This window comes from Bos taurus, chromosome X (assembly GCF_002263795.3).
Source record: "Bos taurus isolate L1 Dominette 01449 registration number 42190680 breed Hereford chromosome X, ARS-UCD2.0, whole genome shotgun sequence".
Lineage (NCBI taxonomy): Eukaryota > Metazoa > Chordata > Mammalia > Artiodactyla > Bovidae > Bos > Bos taurus.
This window is the reverse complement of record NC_037357.1, coordinates 58,013,887-58,036,506: the sequence shown is the minus strand read 5'-3', so window position 1 is coordinate 58,036,506 and position 22,620 is coordinate 58,013,887. Positions and strand designations below refer to the sequence as shown.

The following is a 22,620-nucleotide window of genomic DNA, read 5'->3' as shown; positions in this document are numbered from 1 at the left end:
AAACCCATTATGTGCTACATCAGTTCTTGTATCATTTAAAAGTATGAAATTCACAACCCCCTTTTGATTATTTGAATTATAATAAAGTTTCTGAAAAACAGTTATCTAGAGGCTAATTTTCTGTGGAATGAGTGAATAAATATGTATGTGCTTCTTGAGGGCTCAATGTAGCCTGTGAATGGCAGCGAATAGAACAAAGCCCCTGCTTTCATGAAGCTTACATTTTAATAAGTGAGACACATATACAATGTATGGGGTGGTGATAAGTATTTTGAAGAAAAGATAGCATAAGGGGATACAGAGAGACAAAGGGACTTCTGTTTTGTTAGGAGTGGTCAGGGAAGTCCTCTCTGAGGAGGTGGCATTTGAACAGACACTTGGATAAAGTAAGGAAGTGAGCTGTGCAGCTACAATAGGGAATGCCATTCCAGGCAGAGGGGGCAGCAGATAGACTCTATATAGGAGGGTGTCTACACATATATATATGTGTGTGTGTGTGTGTGTGTGTGTGTACTCAGTCATGTCCGACTCTGCAACCCCATCGACTATAGCCGCCAGGCTCCTCTGTCCATGGGATTCTCCAAGAAAGAATACTGGAATGGGTCGCCATGCCCTTCTCTGGGGAATCTTCCTGAGCCAGGGATAGAACCTGCATCTCCTGCATTGGCAGACAGATTCTTTACCACTGCACCACCTGGGGACATATATATTAGGGAAAAAAAACTGCATAGACCAAAACCATCCAACTGAAACAATTGATGTGTACTTTGAGAAGTATAAAATGAAATTATAAGGTGGTGGTATTATTAATTAACTATAACATACCACTAAGTAAGTTTATCTCATCACCTGCATCATCTAAATCCTGCAAAATTCATGTTTTATTAATTGTTTCTCTCTCTTGCTCTTCCCCCTCCTTTCTTCCCTCTCTCCCCTGTTCCTCTCCCTGCCCCCACACTTCTCATTTCAGTGAAACTGGAGCGATTTGAAATCCCAATCAAGGTTCGATTAAGCCCAGAGCCCTGGACCCCTGAAACTGGTTTGGTCACTGATGCTTTCAAACTGAAAAGGAAGGAACTGAAGAACCATTACCTCAAAGACATTGAGCGAATGTATGGGGGCAAATAAAATGCTGATCTTGTATTTACAGTTGTGCAGAAGGTGGCTTGGTGTTTTTTTTGGTTCTAGAGTTTTAAGCCTCGCATTGTTGAACTGTCTGTTAGAATGTAAAGTGTATCGTTTTAAAGACATAGTAACAAAAAATCAAAACCAAAAGTGATTAAGTCCACTTTAACTAGTTTCCATGTTCTAGTGAAGCTGAAATTGAAAAGTTATTTCCCTGTAATTGTGTTATTAATTTTAGAACAAAACTTCTGTTTTTAAAAATTAGCCTAAGATTATACTTCATGGGGTCGCAAAGAGTCGGACACGACTGAGCGACTGAACTGAACTGATACATGTTTCATTAAAGAAAAAAAATTAATGTTGAACAAAATAAATTAGAGCTGGAGTAGAATGTAGTTTGAGGAAATTTGCAACTTCCAACATCTACTGTCTTCCTAGTTCAAAAGATGCTTAAATATTAAGCATGACCAAAAAAATGTATTAACACTACTCAAAGCAGAAGTGCTCCAGGGCTTTAAAATTCTCTTCCAACCATTTGTCTTGATTTGTAATGTAATATACAGAATCAAATAAAAACATCGGAAACCATTTTAGGATTCACAATTGTTGTGTAGGTTAGATGTAGAATCATTATAATATTGTGAATAATTACAGTGCCTGAAGTTAGAATAAAAAACATATAAATGCACCAAAAATATCTAGTAATACATTTAAAGGGAAATTGAACTGTTATTTGAAACTTGGAGATGGAAAATCAGTAGCTGTAATTATTTGAATGGCTTAAGTATAAAAGTACATCTTCAAAATGCTGAAAATTTCCTTTCTCTGTTTGTTCAAAATAAGACTGAAACCAAGAGTTAAAATGATAGAAATTTAATCAAATTTTAGTGGGAGCATTTTCTCTGTTAGAAAAGATGATGAAATCCTGAGTATTTCGAATCCTGACCCTTGCATAGCTTTGAACCTGGGGAAGGATTTAGACTCTGAATTTATCTTTAATAACAGGGATTGATTTTAAAGTGTATTAAATCACACTCATAATTTAAGGTCTGTTTGCTGTTGCTGATTTGATTCTTGATCAATTGGTATTTCTAAAAGTATTTCATTTTGTTTTAATTTTAGCAAAGCGAATTATGATAAATGAATTCCCTGCTATCTTGTTTGAATCTATGAATGATTAATTAACTTGGATGAATTTGGGGAAGTTAAAGGGAAGAACACACTGTTACCACTTTTTTTCCTGTTTGTAAGAAGAGTTTAGAAACTGGAAATGCTGGATTTGGGAGAAGGGAAGTTACTCAATAAGGGACTGATATTTGTGCAGTGACTTTGTGTGTGGGCTTCTTTTTGAATCTTTAATTGAAATCTGGGATTATATATCCCTGAAATATAGTCACACTTGAACATAGTTATTGTTAAAAAAAACAAAACCACAAAACTTCTTAATACTGTTATTCTTTGCACTTTTTTCTTAATCATTTTATATATATACATATATATATATATACCTATATATATATATGTTGCTTATATTGCTTTGTACAGTTGTGGGCCACCACTGCAACAAAACACATTCTTTTTGCTCTAGAATATTTATAAAGAAAATATTTAAATGTTATGTATATGGTGGTAAAAAGGAAAAATCATCTGGTGTTATTATAAGCAAGAATGAAGGTTTTTGTAAAGAATGTTCAGTGTCTGCAATGTAAAATTTGAAGCAAGGCCCCCTGAAGTTACGTGTATGTGAGTATTCTCATTCTTCCCAAATTGCCTTTGAAGTGTGAAAAACCATTCTTACCAAGTAGACTACTATTCAGCTTCTGCTGTTCCTGGCCCACTGTTGACCCTCTAAGGATGATGTACTTAGACTTTTTCAGTTATGTGACCCCCCCTTTTGGAATGGTGATTTTAAATGTGTGAGTGCATGCATACATACTCAGATATTTGCACCCCCACCCACTCCCATCTCCCAAAAGCTAGAACACTGCCAACTAATCTGTTGTATGGGTCCTTTAGAAACACGTAATTAACACTTAAGGATGGGTGCTGCTAATTCTTTGTGAAAATCCAAATATTGTTAAGGGACCAGGGAGATGCCACTACCCCCCGATTTTTCATCAAAAAATACACTTGTTTATGTAAACAGATCTTTCCATATTCATAGTGACTTTTCAAGTATTTGAGCCTAAAGATTTTGATCCTACATTTTTATACCGGTTTAAATCGTTCACTGTTATTATTACATGTCAGCCATCAAATAAAATTGTACTTAAAAAATTTCCTACAAGTATGTACATTTCTAAGACGAACACCTGTGACTTTTGCTTTAATTACATGAAAGTATCTTGCTTCCAAAATTTCTTACAAGTATGTACATTTCTAAGTCAAACACCTGTGACTTTTGCTTTAATTATGTGAAAGTATCTTGCCTCCTTGATATTTGTATTGATTCTTTTTTTTTTTTTCTGGAGTGGAGGTATAATTGTATCACTTTTTGGAACTGAGATACAGATGGATGATTAAAAAAGTCAGAAGTTAAGAATGATGTTTCTGTGGTCATAAAGATTGATTAATAATCTTTGCCTATATTTTCCTGATGGCACGTTACAGATGTTTCTGGAATAGCAAGATGAAAACAGATTAAAGATTGTGGGGTATTTGGGATTTGGAGAGAAATATTTTAATTTTCAAATGTAGTTACAAATTAGAATGTATTCATATTTGTATTTTCTGTTAAATTGCACGATTGCAGGATTGTTACTTAGATTTTTGTGTTTTCCTTGATGAAAAGCTTTGTTCTGGTTTTTAAGTTTGCACTCGAATCTTAAGAAATAAATCCACCCATGTTATCAAGCCAATTCGTGCTTAATTATGTGCCAGGATAAAATCTACAAATTTGAGGAATATTAACCAAACCTTTAAATACATATTTCAAAAGTACTCATCTCTAGGTTTATAGAATTGCATTAGCAGATAACCTGGTTTGTAGAAATCACATCCATTAGTTTGGAGGATTGAACCCAAAGCTGTTACTTTCGTACGGTTAATAGAGTAAAATTCCTTTGTAGCACTGGATACTGTGGGACAAAACATATTCATGTTGTGTGGATTGTTAGCATGTGCTAATAAATAATTGTTACCTTCAGGCTAATTAAAATTTAGGGAGAAATTAATTTACCTGAGTTATACAAGGGTGTATATAAAATGGTATTAGAGACTGGGAACCATTGCCTGAGTCTGTTTCCTGGCTTTGCCACTCACTAGGTGTGTGACTGGGCAAGTTCGTTAACATCTCTCCACTGCATTTCTCCTTCCTGAGAAATGAGGTTGTTTGATAATAGGATGGTTGTGAGGGTAAAATGAGTTAAACTGTTTAAAACATAGTAAGCATATGTTACCAGCACCAACAAAAACATATGTTAGCTGTTATCATCATCATTGTTGTATCCAGGCAACATTCATCAGTCAAGTTATTTAACATATTGGCTGGCACACTCAGGGACTCAAAGGACTGCTAGTCCTTGAAGGCTTGGTAGAAAGAGTTCTGGATTTAGAGGTGAGGAGACCTGGGCTCACTCTGTCGCTAGTTTTGTAGCCATGGACAAATCTCATAACACTCCCCTTAGCTTTAGTTTCTTTTTCCTATATCAAAGAAAGAAAGGGGGAAGACTGGACTTAAAAAAAAAAAAGCCCTTTGTAAATAGAGAAAGATGAATGACAGAAGAAATAAGGAGTGTAATTGACCCTAAGTCCCATCACATCTAGCTTTCTTATTGTGATTTTGCTATCCCAAGGTGATTTTTTATTTTTTTTTTTTAAGATGCCCTCGGTCCCAAGTTTCCTATAGGGATATGAGGCTGTAGATGATGCCATGCTACTAGGTACCAAGAGTTTCTGTCACTCCCATGTTCTCTCTTTAAAAAGCAGGGCTGTGCACACACAATTCAACAGTGCTTTCAATTTTTTTTAAACATGATCCACGATGCTGTGACCATACACTTCTGTGTATCCTGCTCATGCTCAGTCCCTCGGTTGTGTCTGGCTCTGTGATCCCACAGACTGTAGCCCACCAGGCTTCTCTATCCATAGGACTTTTCAGGCAAGAATACTGGAGTGGGTCACCATTTCCTTCTCCAGGGGATCTTCCCGACCCAGCGATCAAACTTGGATCTCCTGCCTTGGCAGACCGTTTCTTTATACTGAGCCACCTGGGAAGCCCCTGCTTCTGTGTATATGAAACAATATTTTATGACAATGTTTATGTGGAAAAAACAATAATAATGAGATGACCAGTGACTCTATTTCGTTTATTTAAATGCTGGTTGTCACCCTCTATACTGATTTCATGACCCCACAAGATAGTGCTGTCCGATGGGACTCTGTGAGTTTGGAAATGTTTTGTATCTGTCCTATCCATTATAGTACCACTAGTCACGTGTGGCCATCAAGCATTGGAGATGTGGTTAGTGTGACTGAGGAACTGAGTTTTTCATTTCCATGTTGGATAGCACAGCTCTAGAGAGTCTGCAAGCCACTCTTTGGAAAGCACAGGTTGAAAGTCAGCTATCATATGAAGTCCATGAAAGAAAGCTATCCCTTGCCCTCATCCTCCCACCTCCTCTACCTCAGAGACAACCACACTGTTAGACCTCCCAGTCAGTGCTAGTATTTTCTTCTTAGATGAGAAAGCAAGGATTACCTTTGAAGACTAGAGAAAGAGCAAATTGGAGTAAATTGGTTCTGTAAGATAAAAAAATGTTCACAAAACACTTGAAAACTCCCATTAAATAAGAGCAGAGAGCTGCAGCAAAACTAATGTATAGAAAACAAAGCCCAGCTCTTATTATAAATATGATGGCTAAAATGAAAAATTGAAAGAACTGGTAGAGGCAATTTCTCAGAAAGTAGAATTTTTGGAGGGGCCAAAATATTGTGGTAAAATATATGTAACGAAATGTTGCTTTAAGCATTTTTGAGCGTGCAATTAGGTGGTGGTATATTCACAACAGTGTTGTGCCACTATCACTACTACCTAATTCCAAACAAAGTATTTTTTAAAGGTGAAAAATGGGGACAAAAAGGTAAGGGTATTAAAGAGTCAGTCCAGGTGATTCATCATTTGAACAACAGAACTTCGAGAGAGAGAGAACCAAAAAAAGTGGGGGGGATTTCAAGTATTCAAGAAAATTACCCAGAACAACGGGGGTGGAGTTTGTTAAAAAAGCTTTGCTGTAAGGTGGTTTGGCTGGACCATTTGGGAAACCCCATGTCAGCACTATTCATAATGACCCACAAATCGGAAACAACTATAATGGCTATCAACAGGAGAATAGACAAATTGTGGCATGTTCATACAAGGAAATGCTACATAGCAAGTAAAAAGAATAAACTGCTACATGCAAAGATATGGATAAATTATATTCACAGATAGTTATGCTGTACGAAAGAAGCTATTCACAGTACATTATGATTCTATTTATATGAAGTTTATATGAAGAATGGCCACAACAGTGATAGAACCCAGAATAATGGTTTTCCCTGAAGAAAGTGGTGGTGTTGCCTAGAAAGGGGCATGAGGGAATCTTCTGGCATCTTGAAAATGCCCTATATCTTGTTTACACAAGCATCCTAAGTAGGATCAGACATGTCTGGCCTGAGGAGGCAAGATTGATAGGAGAAGTTGAAGGTTGGGTGTATTTGGGTGTGTTGAAGAAGAGGATGAACCAATTAGGCTCATATTCTGTCCAGCCTATACTGGACAGAATATCAGATTGATCTCAAACTGATCAATTTTGGGAACAAATGTGTTTAATTAAGGGTGTGGGAGAACCTGAAAGGCTCATCTGATGAGTAACATCTTTGTGAGCTTGAATAGGAGGAAGCAGACCTAGGCAGCTGTGAAATAAGGGGCACAGACAACTTGGGTGAACTTAAAATACCTGGAGTATGTCAGTATATTTCACTGTTTGCATCTGCTTTCGGTCTCAGTTGGGCTTAGTTTGGGGAGACTTGACCTCATGTACCTGAAGTTCATTTCCCACTCTCTTCCCGCAATTACTACCGTAGATCAGACCTTCACTACTTTTCACCTAAATCAGCTATGCATGCCTGAGTGCTTAGTCACTCAGTCTTCTCTGACTGTTTGCTACCCTATGGACTGTAGCCTGCCAGGCTCCTCTGTCCATGGGATTCTCCGAGCAAGAATACCAGAGTGGGTAGCCATTCCCTTCTCTAGGGGATCTTCCCAACCCAGGGATTGAGCCTGAGTATCCTACATTGCAGGCAGATTCTATACCGTCTGAGTCACCAAAACAGCTATACTAACCTCCCAACTAGTTTCTTGGCAAGTCTTTTCTTTCCATCACAGCCAGTATACTCAGTATACTCCATCTTGTACAGAGCTCTGCCAGACTAACCTTCTTAAAATACCACCTTGTTGATGCTGTTTTTATTCAAATCACAATGTCTTGGTATTCAAGTCCCTGAATCAGAAGCTCTCTCTTTACTTGTCTTACCATATCTCCACAACAGAAACCTTCCATTCTCTTTCATGTCTGTGTTTTCCAATCTGCCAAGCTCATCCCTCCAAGTTGTTCTTCATCCTGCCTTCACTTAGGAATCACATGGGAAGTTTAACAGCAATAACAACAACCAAAACCCAAACAAACAAAAAACAGTATCCATGCCTCATCCTTTCTCATTGGTCAACAGTGACCTTTTCCCTAGATCTGTAAGTTCCTTTAACACCTGTCCTTAGATTAAACTATTATACAAAATAATTCACAGAAGAGAGGGCAGTCTTCACAGCTTACCAAGATAGGAGGCTCCCAGTTAACTGTTGGCTCCCCTAACCCTCTACTGTTGATATGGGATTGATTTTTCTTTTGTAGGACAGATTATCTATTTCCTTTGACACCTGAAAACGTGAGAGATTCTGAGAGAATGAAATCTTGAATCAGTTTCTTGGAAGACACTCTAAGGGTAACAAGAATCAGAAAAGGGCTTTAGTGGTGGGACCACTTGGAAGTGCTAACCATCAACTTTATCTAATTCATATTTTTGCCTTGGGGCTGTGAGAAATCAACAACAACAACAACAATAATAAGAGCCAAGAGACTCCTAGGGACAGGGAAAAAGAGAAAAGAAGAGAGAATATGTTGACCTATCCATGTGTCTCTCCAGAGAGACTTTTTGAAGCAGAATTATGAAAATGATTCTTTTGAAGTCAGGTATTTCTTCTTGTGGCCAGCTTTTTGCTAGCTCATGGAATTATAAGAAGCTTAGAGTCAGATATATGTATATGTATACATACATATGTATTACAGACATGTCCGCACATATTTTCTTTATGGCCAGCCGCTCTACCTTAGCTGTATCTTTGACATTCCTTAGGATGGGGCACTCCAATGCCCAATTTCAATTTGGGATGGTGAATTGTACTCATCAACATAGGAAAGTAGCAATGTAGCTCCCCAAGAATGGGGGGAGGAACTTCCCTAGTGCTCTAGTGGCTAAGTCTCTGTGCTCCCAGTGTAGGGGGCCCAGGTTTGATCCCTGGTCAGAGAACTAGACCCCACATACCACAACTAACAGTTCCTGTGCTGCAACTAAAGATCCCGTGTGTGGCAACTAAGACCTGGCACAGTCAAATAAATAAATTAAATATTCTAAAAAATTTGTTTAAAAGAATGGGGGAGAGACGGGGCCAGAAAGGGAAATCAGGAAGCCTCCTTGTCTAGTGACTGAATCATGAACTATTTGAGCAGGCAATGCAAAGAGAGGAGTTAAAATTTGTCACATTTGAACCCCAGCCTTCCTCAAGATCACATCATTTCTCACCCAAATCTTCATTTCATTGGCCATTAGGATTCATGATGGTGAGAGAATTAACTTTTCTCAGGGAGTCCAAGGGAAGGAAAGGATGTGGACTCTTCTGTTTCATTTCAGCAGGAGTCTTTGTTTTCTCTGCAAGACACCCCTTGGGCTCTCTTTGCTTGTGAATTCTTCCCTTTTGCTTATGTTATAAACAATAGCTCCCTCGACCCTATCTCCTGGGGTTGTGGGATATCTTGGTTGACCTTTGGTTGTGTTCTGAGAAGAAAAACTCCAAACTGGCCTGGAGCTGTGGGGCTTCAGCATCCTGTTTCCAGGAAGAAGGCCAATTACTTCATTCTCTTACAGCTTTGGGACTTTCTCTCTGAAGTGTTAAAAGATGGCTTCAGCACTGAATGTTTCTTAGATAACAAAGCTATTTCTATTTTAAGACCCTCTTAAGTTCCAATAAGATTTCTTTGGTCTTGAAACATGACACTGAAGAAGTACTTCGGAGCCCTCTCTTGTATAGTACTGCTTGATGCTATAGGGGAGACGATGTTCTTGTGCTGTCAGCATGCAATATCAGACTATGGGGGTGAATTAGAAGTTGAACTGTGAACTGAAGACTGTATGTAGGAATTTGGAAGAGACAAGAGATCCTTTTAGGCTTCAGTTGTCCAGGAAGCCTTCCTTGGAGCCTCCAGTCTAAGCCTAATGCTGAAGAGGCAAAAGTGACTCTTACCAACTTCTAGTTAATAACAAAGACTGCTTATTCATCTGCAGCAGCATCCCTTCTGTGCCCATCAGCCTACAAGGACGAAGTGAGATGAGAGCAACAACAGTGCCATGGGTTATAACTTGAGATTCTCAACCAGAGATGCTAGGTATGCCCGAGATATTGGTGCCCTCTGCCCTTGGAGTGGCCAGAGCTCCCTGGCAGGCTACTTTCTTACCCGTTTATCCTAGGGGTCATATATGTTATCTATGTGTGCTATGTGAAGAAAACAATTGGAAAGCACTATTTTAGATAGATCCCTCCTCTGAGAAAACTCTGGTGACTCACGGTCACAATGCTTTGTTTTCATGTCATAGTTCCAGGCAGACTGTCGGCTCTGGGAAGGTAGACAGACTGTGTCTGTCTTGTTCACTGCTATATCTCTAGTGTCTGCCACTGTGCCTGGCACATAGTACATTCTCAGAAAATATTTCAGGCAAGTCAAAATCGCAGTGAGCTACAACCTCACACCTGTTAGGATGGCTATTACCAGGAAGACAAGAAATAACAAGTGTTGGTGAGGATGTGGAGAAAAGGGAACCCTCGTGCCCTGTTGGTAGGAATGTAAATTGGTGCAGCCTCTATGGAAAATAGTATGGAGGTTCCTCAAACAATTAAAAATGGTATCGAGGTTCCTATCATATGATTGAGCAATTCCACTCCTGGGTGTTTATCTGGAGAAAATGAAAATACTAACTTGAAAAGATATATGCATCCCCATGTTCAATGTAATATTTATTATTTATAACCAAGATATGGAAACAACCTAAGTGTCCATTGATGGATGAATGAAAAAAGAAAATGTGGTGTATATGTACAATGGAATAAATGAAATAAGTCAGAGAAAAAAAAATACTGCATGATCTCATTTATGTGTGGAATCTAAAAAAAAGAAAAACAAGCTCATAGATACAAAAAACATTGGTGGTTGTTGGGAGGTATGTGGGAGAAAGGGGTGAAGAGGGTCAAAGTTACAAATTTCCAGGTATAAAATAAATATGTCCTGGGGATGTAATGTACAGCCTGGTGACTATAGTTAATAATACTGTACTGCATATTCATAAGTTGCTAAGGAAGTAGATATTAAAAGTTCTCATCACAAGAAAAAATTTTGTAACTGTGTGTGGTGACGGATGGTCACTCACCTTATTGTGGTGATCATGTCACAGTATATTCAAATACCAAAACATTATGTTGTACACTTATAACTAATTAATGTTATATGTCAATTATACCTCAATATAAAAAAGAAAATATTTCATGAACAAATGAGAAAGTCTAGACCATGAAGGATGAGTAAAATTGGGACAACATAGAAGGCTTAAGAGTTTGCAGGGAAAAACAATATGAATAGAATCAGATGTGGTCATGATGTGGGCCAGGCACAATTTGGAGAGCAACAGAGGGACCCAGAAATGTTCATGTTTTGAGGCAGTGGGAAATTACCAGGCTCCAGCATGCCTATGTTGGGTGAATAAAGAACCAATGAAGCACTATTTCCCCCAAAGTCAGAATTAAAACAAACACGTGGTAGTTGACACAACTGGTCTTGATTTTTCTTTTAGCATCTAATTTCAAGTCAAGCTTTGCTTATCCATTGTGGGAACTGATTTCTTACTTGGTCTGGGTCCCAAACCCAATAATTCTTAAATGTTCTCACACCATCTTCCAGCTCAGAGGCCCTCACCGAAGCCCCTGGCACTCCTGAAGCAAGAATGCTGTGCCAGTGTGCCAGCCCTTCATGATGCAGGGGTAAGGGGAGGTGAACACTGTTGTTTTCCTTACCCACATGTTGCGGACATTGCTTTCTACATGGAGGAAGGGTCCGACTGACTACTTCCTATTCAAGACATCCCAAATGTCACATCCTCAGGGATGGCTGCTATGAGCTCTCTGAGGATGAGCTAAATGCCCCTCTTCTGGGCCCCACAGCACCATATGCTTATCATTAATGATGAAGTAACCATGTCTGAGGGCTTCCCAGGTGGATCAGTGGTAAAGAATCTGACTGCCAGTGCAGGAGACATGGGTTTGATCCCTGATCCTGGAAGATCGCCCCTGGAGGACATGGCAACCCACTCCAGTATTCTTGCTGGAGAATCCCATGGACAAAGGAGCCTGGCGGTCTACAGTCCATGGGGTTGCAAAGAGTCAGACACAACTGAGCACACCTCTAAACACGGCTGACATTTTTAAACATTTAATATGCTCAAAGCACTATTCTCAGTGCTTTCTCAGCATTATCTTATTCAATCCTGCCACAAAACCCTACAGTGAGCACTTTTATTATTATCTCCATTTTACAAAAGACGAAACTGGGACACAGAGAAGTTAAGTGACTTTGCTCAAGGTAACAGAGCTGGTAAGTTGCCAACCCAGAACGAAAATGCAAGTTTGCCTTATTTGTCTCTAATAGGACTTTTACCACACAGTGTTGTAAGGATTTGGGTAACCCCCACACCCTAGAATGTTAGCTTCATTACGGGAGGCAGCGAGTCTCATCTGAATTCTCCTGTCCTAACCCAGGGCCTGACACAGAAACCGGCAATAAACCTGTGAACAGAAAAACGAAGAAAAACAAAAACGCAAGCCTTCCACCAGATGGCGCTGTGGCAGTCCAAGAGAAAAGTGCCCCCGGCTTCTTCCTTTCCAACTCCTTTCCCACAGAATACCTCAAGTCTTCACATTTGTTTTCTTTCCTTTTCCAGAGAAGACTGAGTGGGTGGGAGAAACATTTTTCAAGATAATATTTAGGCATGAATTGACACAAATTTGACAATTTAATTTGTGACCTTATGTTTTGGCCTTAAAGGGAAGGTTGACCCTACTCCATTCTCTTAGATTCACACACTTCTTTCAGAGATCTCAAAATGGTTTTCAGACTCTTGTCATCATTAAAAAGGCAGAAATAAAATCCAAATTACCCAAAACATTGAAGGAGACTGTGTACTGGAGTGGAAAGGTTTCCTGACTAGAAGGTAGGATTCTGATGGCTGTGTGTGTGTGTGTGTGTGTGTGTGCTCCATCATGTCTGATTCTTTGTGACCCCACAGACTGTAGCCCACTAGGCTCCTCTGTCCATGGAATTCTCCAGGCAAGAATACTGGAGCAGGTTGCCATTTCCTTCTCCAGAGGATCTTCCCAACCCAGGGATCCAACCCTGGTCTCTTGTGTCTCCTGCACTAGCAGGTGGATTCTTAACCACTGAGGCACCTGGGGACTTCAGTCAAGTCTTTCTCCTCTCTGGACTTCCATATGCTCAGCTGAAAAATAAAGGGGTTAGGAGTGAACAGTGAAGTTCTTTTTTTTTTCTTTTAGCCTCTGGACAAAGGACATCAGACAGCAGCATTGTAGCACAGTGGTAGTACATTAACGGGTGCCTTCCCCTGTGGCTCAGTGGTAAAGAGTTCGCCTGCAATACAGGAGCCTCCGGAGATGTAGTTTCAATCCCTGGGTTGGGAAGATCCCCTGGAGGAGGAAATTGCAACCCACTCCAGTATTCTTGCCTGGAGAATCCTATGGGCAGAGGAGTCTGACGGGCTATAGTCCATGATGTGGAAAAGAGTTGGACACAACTGAAGTGACATGGCATGCATGCAGTGCGTTACAGACTCGGGTTCAAGTCGTGGCCACCTACAAGCTTGTGACTTTGAGCAAGTTAACCTCTCTGGGCCTCAGTTTCCTCAACTGTATAATGGGAATGATATTGTACCTACCTCACAGGGTTCCTGTAAGAATTAAGTCAGATAATGCATATAAAGTGTTTAACACAGTGCTGGGCACATGTAAACTTTCAGTAAAAGCTATTATTGCACAGAGTTGACCCACATTTTAGCAACTCCATCTAGAGATTGGATATACATTTAGTAGTCAGCAAAATGGGTGATGGGGGAGACTTTAAGCAATAAACCACAAACAGGCCTGGCCCTATTCTAAGAGTAAATGCGTGTCATGGGTACAAGACAAAGCTAAGTATGGGGCTGAAGCAAAGAGATGGAAAAGTAACCACAAACAGTTGGAATCCTCATACATTATCGGTGGGAGTGTAAAAAAATACAACCACCTTGGGAAAAGGTCTGGCTGTTTCTTATAAAACTAAATCACATCTTCCCTGTGACCCAGAATTTTTCTCCCTTTGTACTTACCCAAGAAAAAGGAAAATATATGTTTACAAAAAGACTTGCATGAGAATATTCATAGCCACCTTACTCTTAATAGACAGAAACTGAAAACAATACAAGTGTCCATCAGTAGGAGAAAGGATAAATGATACACAAACTGTGGTATTGTCAACCATGGAGTGCTATTCAGCAATAAAAAGGAACAAATGACAGGTACATGACTGGATGATTCTCAGAAACCTCAAGCTGAGTCAAAGAAGTCTTTTCTTAGCATGCATCTTTTCAAAAAAGTCTTATACAAAAGAGTTCATGCTATATGATTCCATTCATATAAAGTTCTGTAATAGGTAAAACTAATCAATGATGGAAAAAAATCAAAGCAGTGATTACCTCTAAGAGTGAAAGGAGAGGACTGCCAGGGAAGGGGCAAGAGGAAGCTTAATCTTGAATGGAAATAATCTTCTACATCTTAGTAGGGAGCTAAGTTACTCAGTTACATTTGTCAAAACTCAGCAAATGTACAGTTAATGTTTGCGTATTTCATCATAGATATATTTTACCTCAAAAGTAAAACAAAAGAATAACAAGCAAATATTGAACCCTACCCCCTGGAGTAGGAAATGGCTACCCACTCCATTGCATGGGAAATCTGATGGACAAAGGAGCCTGGCAGGCTACAGTCCAGGGTGTCTTGAAGAGTCAGACATGACTGAGCACATGCACACATACATATACACACACATGGGGAAAGTGTTTAGGAGTAAAATGTACTGATACCTGCAACTTAAGAAAGAAAGGACACTAGATAGACAGACAGATGGATAGGTGAAGGATGGATAAAGCCAGTATCAGAAAACTTTATGCTAGGATCTGGCTAATAAGTTATAAGGTGCTGCTGGCAAATTCTTTCAACTTTGCTGTATGTTTGAAATTGCATAATATTCTCTTTTTTTTGGAAAAAAAAATGTATCCACAAAGTTCCATATCCTGAATGGAGCCAATTTCTTTCAAACTTATAAGGCTTCATTGGAAGAAGGCAGACCTCAGACCCAGGTAAATATTTCCTGATCACCTACTGTATGCCAGGCACTGTTCCAGGCTAGACAAGGAATATGAAGAGAAAGAACACAGCCCTTGCCCTCAGAAGGATTGTTGGGACCATCTGACAAGCACACATATTACTGGTATCCTATGCTTTGGAGTTGCTAAAGACGGAGAGATGTTATCTAGTTGAAAACGTGTCTTAAAAGCTCTCCACACCAAAAAGAAATGATCATTATATCAGGTGATAAAAGAAGATTTAGCTCATGTTACAGCAGTAATCATTTTGCAATACAAATGTACCAGATAAACATATTTAACACCTCAGACTTACACAGTGTTATGTACTAATTACATCTCAATAAAAATAAGTTATAAAAAAAGAGAAAAGATTTCTGGTATTGGAGACATGTTGGGTAGTTATTGCTACAAATATGACTGGAAGGCATCTTCAAGCCAGAGCACAGAGAGTTTTGATGGCCACACTAAGGTGATAATTTGTCAAGCCAATGAGGCCCATTCAAGAATTTTGAGCCAACAAGTGGCATCCTTAGAAAACTGCTGGGAGAGAGGGGCAGCTGCAGTAGATATCATTGCTTTAGAGGAGTCAGTAGGCAAGGGATATTTCATGTACTTGCTGTGAACACAGGGAGCAGTGGAGGCACTGGCAGGGAGGAAAAGAGATTCAAAAATGACTCAGGACAGCTTTGAACCCCAAGGAGATGAGATCTTGGTTTCGTCTTCTGGGAACTAGGAAGCTCTTTAGTCTGTGCCTTTCTTCTACTTCTTTGCCCCATGTTGTGGCTCTGTGAGGCTATATTGGTTGTTTATAGTCAGCATCTAAAACCTACTCCAGTATTCTTGCCTGGAGAATCCCAAGGACAGAGGAGCCTGGCAGGCTATAGTCCATGGGGGTCACAAGAGTCAGACACGACTTAGCGACGAAACCATTCTGATTATTTGCTTATCCATCAGTGCCCAAGACATAGTGCTGTTAAATATTTTTAATAACAACCCTACCCTCCTCAAAGGGTTGTTGTGAGGTTAATTAATAGCACATGCTAGGCATTTGAGACTTGAGAGTCCCTTGGACTGCAAGGAGAGTCAATCCTAAAATAAGTCAACCCTGAATATTCATTGGCAGGATTGACGCTGAAGTTGAAGCTCCAATACTTTGGCCTCCTGATGCAAAGAGCCGACTCATTGGAAAAGACCCTGATGCTGGGAAAGATTGAGGGCAGGAGAAGGGGGCGACAGAGGATGAGATGGTTGGATGGCATCACTGACTCAATGGACATGAATTTGAGCAAACTCTGGGAGATGGTGAAGGACAGGGAAGCATGGCGTGCTGTAGTCCATGGGGTCGCAAACAGTCAAACACAACTGAGTGACTGAACAACATCAACAGGCATTTGATAAATGAGATCAGGGGCCATATTTCATGCTCCCGTATGTGGCCTGGATATAGGGTGACCTCAGCACAAACCCATCTCCAAGAAATCTCCAAAGTAGGCACATGAAGCCCCTGGGGTTCATTTGAACCCATAAATATTGATTTTATCAAACCACAGTCCCTCTACCCCCAATACTGCACACAATCCCATGAAGCAACTGAGAAGTCCCAGTGGGATCCAGGAACTGTCCCATTTATTCTCCTCCCTCTTTTGAATTAAGGGGAATCTTCCTTTTTTAAACAAGTCTTTGGACTCTGATGCTTAGGTCCAGACTCAAAATTCTCTCCCAATCAGAATTTTGGCTATCCTTCATGACCACTGGCCCAGTTCACAAAGAAGTGTCTGTGAACCATCAAAGCCACAGCCAGCTCACGGGTGTGACTTGTTTGCTGAGGTGTCTCTAGGATCCAGCACAGTGTAACATGCAACAAGTACTCATTGAAGAAATGAATGAATGAATGATTCTTTCTCGGTCTGTAGTTGGTGCTCATGAAGCCTTCTTTCCTCCCCTCCCTTGGAGCCCATTGTAGCTTTGCCAGCCTCCTGGACTCCAAGAGTGCTTACCATCTGTGCCCGTCCTTTGGCAACTAGCCAAACTCAACTCAGTTCAATTCAACCAACTTCCATGGAGCTGCACTATTGGCAGGAAACATTCACAGTTTCAAGAAATGGTGAAAGCATTTCCTAGCCCATGGCGCCTCAATTGTATTTTTAAAACAACCCTGGCATGGAACAGAACCTTTTCCAAGACTTTTTTGAAAGTCTAAACACATGATTATAAATTCCTTCCCTTTGTCAACACACTTGATTACCAGTCAGGAAATAAGTGAGTTCTGGACAATGGATAAACAGATGATTATGTGACAGGTATGGGACAGGTGTAGAGGGGATGGAAAGCTGGGGAGGAATGAGATTCAATCCTTGTCTGATGGATTCACAATTTCATTAAATGTAGGGGGTTGGAGGGGGTTGGCATCTCAGCCATTCAGGGCTGGGGTTGTAGGGTTGTCCAGCAGCCAGCCCCTTGAGTGAAAAGAAAGCCAGAGTCTCCCCCACACACACCTGTTGTTTTTTTCAGAGGGTTGGGCCTTTTTAAATTTTATGACTAGTCTCCATTCCTGTTTCCACCCCCTTCTATACATCTCTCTCTCCCTATGCCAGTCTTCTGTAAATGTGTAACTTGCTTTCTCTCTGGTAATTATTTCCTTTAAAGGAATTAGAATTAGCCTTGTATGTGTTCATGAAAACATTATCTTTAATAACAAGAACCTGGAAATTAACCAGAAATCTTACAATAAGAGCTCATTTAAATACATCATAGAAGGTCCATAGTCCAGAATACTGTGTAGATAATAAAATGATGCTATAAAAAATAGTTACTGACATGAGGAAAAATTCCCAGTATCTTGTTAAGTGAAAGAGGCTACATAATAATGATGTATGTACGGTGTGTGCCTGTATGTGTGTATGTTCACGTGCAACATTTGTGCGCTCTTGGGGATTCTTTTTCTTGGTGTTTTTCTGTGTTTTCCAAATTTTATGCATTGAATACTGCAGTCTGAGTTGGGGCACTTTCAGGCGGGGTGTGTTATAAGGACTCTGAGAGCACAAATAAGGGTATCAAGCAAGACTTCCTTTTGTCAATGTATTTTGAGGAAGATGAAAGACCCAGAGTATTGGAGAGGAACTCCAGGAATATGCTATTTTGCAAGTGCAAAGGAAGAAGGTGGTGTCTACTGGTGATGAGGACTTCAGACCCATCAAAGAAGATTGGACTCCATTAAAGAAGCAGTGGGGAACAGTTTTGGGTTTCTGAACGCAGGGGTGAATGGATGGAAGTGGTGTTGGCGGAGAATTATTTCAGTCATAGCAAGGTGAACTGGGTTGTAGGCAGGGCGATCTGACATGAGACTCTCAGTTTGCATATTTGACCTGAGGTAATAAGAGCTTGGATTAAGCTTGTGGCGATTAAACCCGAAAGGAAGGAGCAGATGGATCTAAAAAATGTTACCAAGAAAGAATCAGAGCTAGAGATTCAGATTTGGCTAAATAAATACCATGTGGTTGGTGAGACCATGTAAGGAGACACTTTCCAAGGAAATGGATGTTAAGAGAATAGCTGAGGACTGAGTCTTTGGGAATTCCAACAGCTAATGGGAGGAGGAAAGAACAGGAGCCAGCAAAGGAGACAGAGAATGATGCATCAGAGAGATAAGAAGAGAAACTTGAGAAAGCAATACCACCAGAGCCAAGGGTAGGACAGGAAGAAGTGGGCGGTTGATGGTATCAAATTCACCCTTGAGGTCAAAGATGCAAACTGAGCAGAGACCCTTAAATTTGGCCCTGAGGGTGTTGGTGAACTTACTTACAGAGAGTAGTTTTGGCCAAAAGTGCTGGACTCTAGAAGTTTCCAGGAATGGAAGGGAAAGAGAGGGGTGAGAAAATGGAGACAGCTCATGGATACCGCCCATGTGACAAGAGTCATGTGTTATGACATAGAACAAGGTCAGACTTTATTATTCTAGTCCTGCTGCTTAACCATTTGAATCTACTGGCTTATAAGGCTGTTGAAAGTAAAAGTTTCAATGATTGTATTTGTGCTACAGTGAAGAGGCTTCTTCCTCCCACTCCCCCGAACAAAAAACCCTAGATATTATGGTCATGTTTTAACAGATCAGAGAGGTTTTTTAGCTTAACAGTTCTGTCGTTAGGTTGGCAGTGCTTGAGAATTTCCTAGCTGTGTCCTCTAGCATTAGTCATACCAATTCACTTGAACAGTTCTTCCCTGAGTCCCTCTGAAGTGAGGACATTGAGGCAAGGTGATTAGGAGGGAAGCAGTGGTCAGGGTCATGTGGAATGTCTCTAAGAGGTATGTAGAGGCTGCCAAGCAAGGTTCTGTTTGAGACCCTGGATATGGTACCTGGGTTTGGTACCACCTTGACTCCAACATACAGAAGGCTAGTGGCTGGCCCGCTAGTTGAAGGGTGGCTGAAGCAGAGACATCAGAAAAACATCTCTTTTTAAACCCATGGTCCTTGAAGATCAAATGGCCCCTGGACTGAATGGTCTTAAACAGGCAGCTTGATTTGCATGGGGTGCATACAGGCATATAGCTTTTTTAAAAATTCCTTTTATTCTTACTTGGCAATCATATACAAGAAGACCTGACCAACGATACTTCATTTTTTTTCCTATTCGCTGTTTAGAAATCAATCCTTTGAGCAGTTCTCTTTGTGAATCCCAGTCTGTTTCCAGTTGGACATACTAAGAACTTATCTCTGTCTTAGAACCTTGATTCCCCCTAAAAGAAGACTGTTGTTGTTGTTTAGTTGCTAAGTCACGTCCAACTCTTTGTGACCCCATAGACTGTAGCCTGCCAGGCTCCTCTGTCCATGGGATTTTCCAGGCAAGAATACTGGAGTGAGTTGCCATTTCCTTCTCTAGGGAAACTTCCAGACTCAGGGATTGAACCCACATCAGCGGGCAGATTCTTTACCACTGAGCCACCAGGGAATACCCTATGAGGGGAAAAAAAAATGACTGCTGCATGACCCAGCAGGGCCAAGACCTGTTACCAAGCCCCACAGAGGCACAGAGTTGGATATCAGGCTAATTGGGTGTGGAGTTAAGCATATTCTCTAGAATTGGCACTTTTCAGATCCTGAGATGTCTAGAGTGTAGCCAAATGGCCTTTTAAATGTCCCTGCTACTTTTAATGGAAGAACTTGGTTGCATTTCTGGGAGGATGACTTGCCAAGCAAGGGAAAACAGGGTCACATAATAGATGTTACACTCACATGCTAAGATGTGGAGGCCCCTCTAAAAATGTGATAGGAGATCAGAGCAGGGGTACTTCCCAGGAGGCTAGTATATTATCAGAAGCCTTTTTGGAAGCCTGGGGCATCCTACTCCACTTCAGTCGCCAAATTTGTCCTGAGCATCTTCTGAATAAGATGCTCACCTCTCCCGTCCAGGGGAAGCAATGATGGCTGGGAAGCTAGGTGAGGGTCCTTGTCTACATCAGTAATCACCAGCTCTGAGAGGCGGACCAGCGGTGTCTGCTGCCACTTTCTGTGAGAGCTGATGGAACCCTCGCACAGGGTCATCCTTGCGGGAGGTGGGCAGATGCTGTAACTGGGCCAAAACTGGGCCTTCAGGGCAGGTGGCCAGAACTTGGAAGGAATTCTCTTCCGCCGCAGCCTGGGGTCCAGGCTTGGCCCCAGTGAGCCGCCGGGCCAGGCTTGGCCACCCGGGGGCCCCGCGCATTCCGCGCCCCCGCCCCCTCCGCCCCGCTCTTGGCCTCGCCCCCTCCCTCGTCCCCTTCTCCTCCCCCCACCAGCTGTCCCCTGTCCCCCGGGCGGCGAGACAGCCTGGGAAGAGGCGGCCTCGGGCCGAGGGGGCGTGGTGGGGAAGGGGAGGAGGTGCGGGGGTGAGGGAATAAGGAGGCCCGGGCGGCGGGGCCCCCCAGCCACTCCGCCGCCAGCCCGGAGGAGCCGGGTACCGCCGCCGCTCGCCCGCCCGCATCCCCTCGGCCTGGCCCGGGGGCAAGGTCAGCAGCGATCTGGAGCCGCCGTGTCACTCCCCGACAGCCATGAACTGCAGCGAGAGTCAGCGGCTGCGGACCCTGCTGAGCCGCCTGCTGCTGGAGCTGCATCACCGGGGCAACGCCAGTGGCTTGGGCGCCGGCCCCGGCCCGAGCATGGGCATGGGGGTCGTGCCCGACCCCTTCGTGGGCCGCGAGGTGACCAGCGCCAAGGGCGACGACGCCTATCTCTACATCCTGCTCATCATGGTCTTCTACGCCTGCCTGGCCGGCGGCCTCATCTTGGCCTACACCCGCTCCCGCAAGCTCGTCGAGGCCAAGGACGAGCCGTCCCAGGCCTGCGCTCAGCACGAGTGGCTCCCGGGAGGGGTCCCGGCCACCGCCGACGCCGCGACGGTGGCCGGCTCGCCCGCCGAGGGCCGCCGCCAGCTCGCCCCCTGCGGGCTGCCCGCTCCGGCCCTGGCCCGGGGCACTGAGGGGGTCTAGAACCGCCATCCAGCTCGCTGGCTCACCCGCTCCCTCCTCAGCTCGCCGTGTCCTCTCCTCCCCTTCCAGGGCTTGCCCACCTGAGGCTCAGAAGACGTTGAGAGGCCAGGAGACCTCGCCTGGAAGGCCGTGAAAGAAGCATTACCCTCCGGGCCGGCCTCTCACTCCTCTCCAACCACCTCAGACCCCCACCCCCACCCCGCACATCCCACCACCCTAAACTGCCTCTGTGCGCCCTGTCTTCAGACAGCCCCGACACCAAGCTCCAGCCCCCTGGGAACTGAATCCAACACGTCCAACACTTGGCATTGAACTGAAGCAATGAAGTCTACCTGAACTCTGGGCCATCTAACTGGCAGCTGCTCCAGGGGCTCAGACTCTGCAGAGCCAACGCGCTTGCCACCACTGCCAGGCCGGCTGCGGCTCCAGCTTCCTGTTGCCTTAGGGACAGAGACAAAGAAAATGAAGAGACCTCAGACGTCTTTTCTCTCCCTCCTCCTTCAGCAGGGAGCTAAGCAAGACACTAGGACCAGTCTGTGGTGTAGAACGGACTTGATGGGGACTGGTTGGGGAGGGGGCTTAGGGGTGGGGAAGACGTGTGAGTCCCAACTGTATGGTTTTCTTGCTTCCAGTTGTCATCCCAAAGGTAACTTGCCTACTTTTGAGCAGCTTTGCCATGTTCTGCCGTGGATAAACATTGCTGGGTGTATTACCCCAGTACTTTCCCGTGCCTTTCTTATCTTGATTCAGTTATTAGGGGAGCTATCTGCTTCCTCCATGGAATATGAGGTTCAGTTGTCTCCTGCTCTGTAACCTGGGGACTGTCAGAGGCAAGTAATAAAGGTCGTTTAAAAATGGCTTAAGATTCTTTTCTCAAAGATCCCAGCACTGAGACCCAGCACTATATACAGAATGAATTCGTTTTGCTTTTTGGAAATAATGTTTAGATTTGGGTGTTGGGTTGTTGTGATATCCAGTTCCAATGCCATAGATGTCACTGTGAGTGAAGAAAAGGCTTATATATGGCTAAATGGGTTTTTTTTTTTTCAAATGTTTCCAAGTTATAATGGCTTTATTCTCCTTTTCCCTTAATTCTGAAACACTTTCAAATATCACAGTGCTGAATAAGGATTTTCACTTGCCTTTTGCAGTTTTTTGGCATAGACTTTAAATGAAAGCAACATCTCATACCCATCTCTATTAGCTATTATCAAAGTTAATTTTTAGAAGCCACATTTGTAACTCTCTCAAAGAAGTGAC

At 42.4% G+C, this 22,620-nt stretch overlaps 2 protein-coding genes across 8 annotated transcripts in view; both read left to right on the top strand.

Moving 5' to 3' along the window:
- The window catches only part of ACSL4 (acyl-CoA synthetase long chain family member 4), a 77,605-nt gene extending 73,627 nt beyond the window's left edge, over positions 1-3,978 (top strand). For all 7 annotated transcript variants that reach the window (XM_015461586.3, XM_002699866.6, XM_024988727.2 and 4 more), the window contains exon 16: positions 971-3,978. In XM_015461586.3, the coding sequence (XP_015317072.1) occupies positions 971-1,128 (158 nt within the window). In that variant the 3' untranslated portion in view covers positions 1,129-3,978. The remainder of the gene's footprint in view (positions 1-970) is intronic.
- A 16,835-nt stretch (positions 3,979-20,813) lies between these two features.
- On the top strand, positions 20,814-22,218 carry KCNE5 (potassium voltage-gated channel subfamily E regulatory subunit 5). The gene has a single exon (NM_001077875.1). The coding sequence runs from the start codon at positions 20,923-20,925 to the stop codon at positions 21,358-21,360; it is 438 nt and encodes a 145-aa protein (NP_001071343.1). The 5' UTR covers positions 20,814-20,922; the 3' UTR covers positions 21,361-22,218.
- Positions 22,219-22,620: the final 402 nt, after the last annotated feature.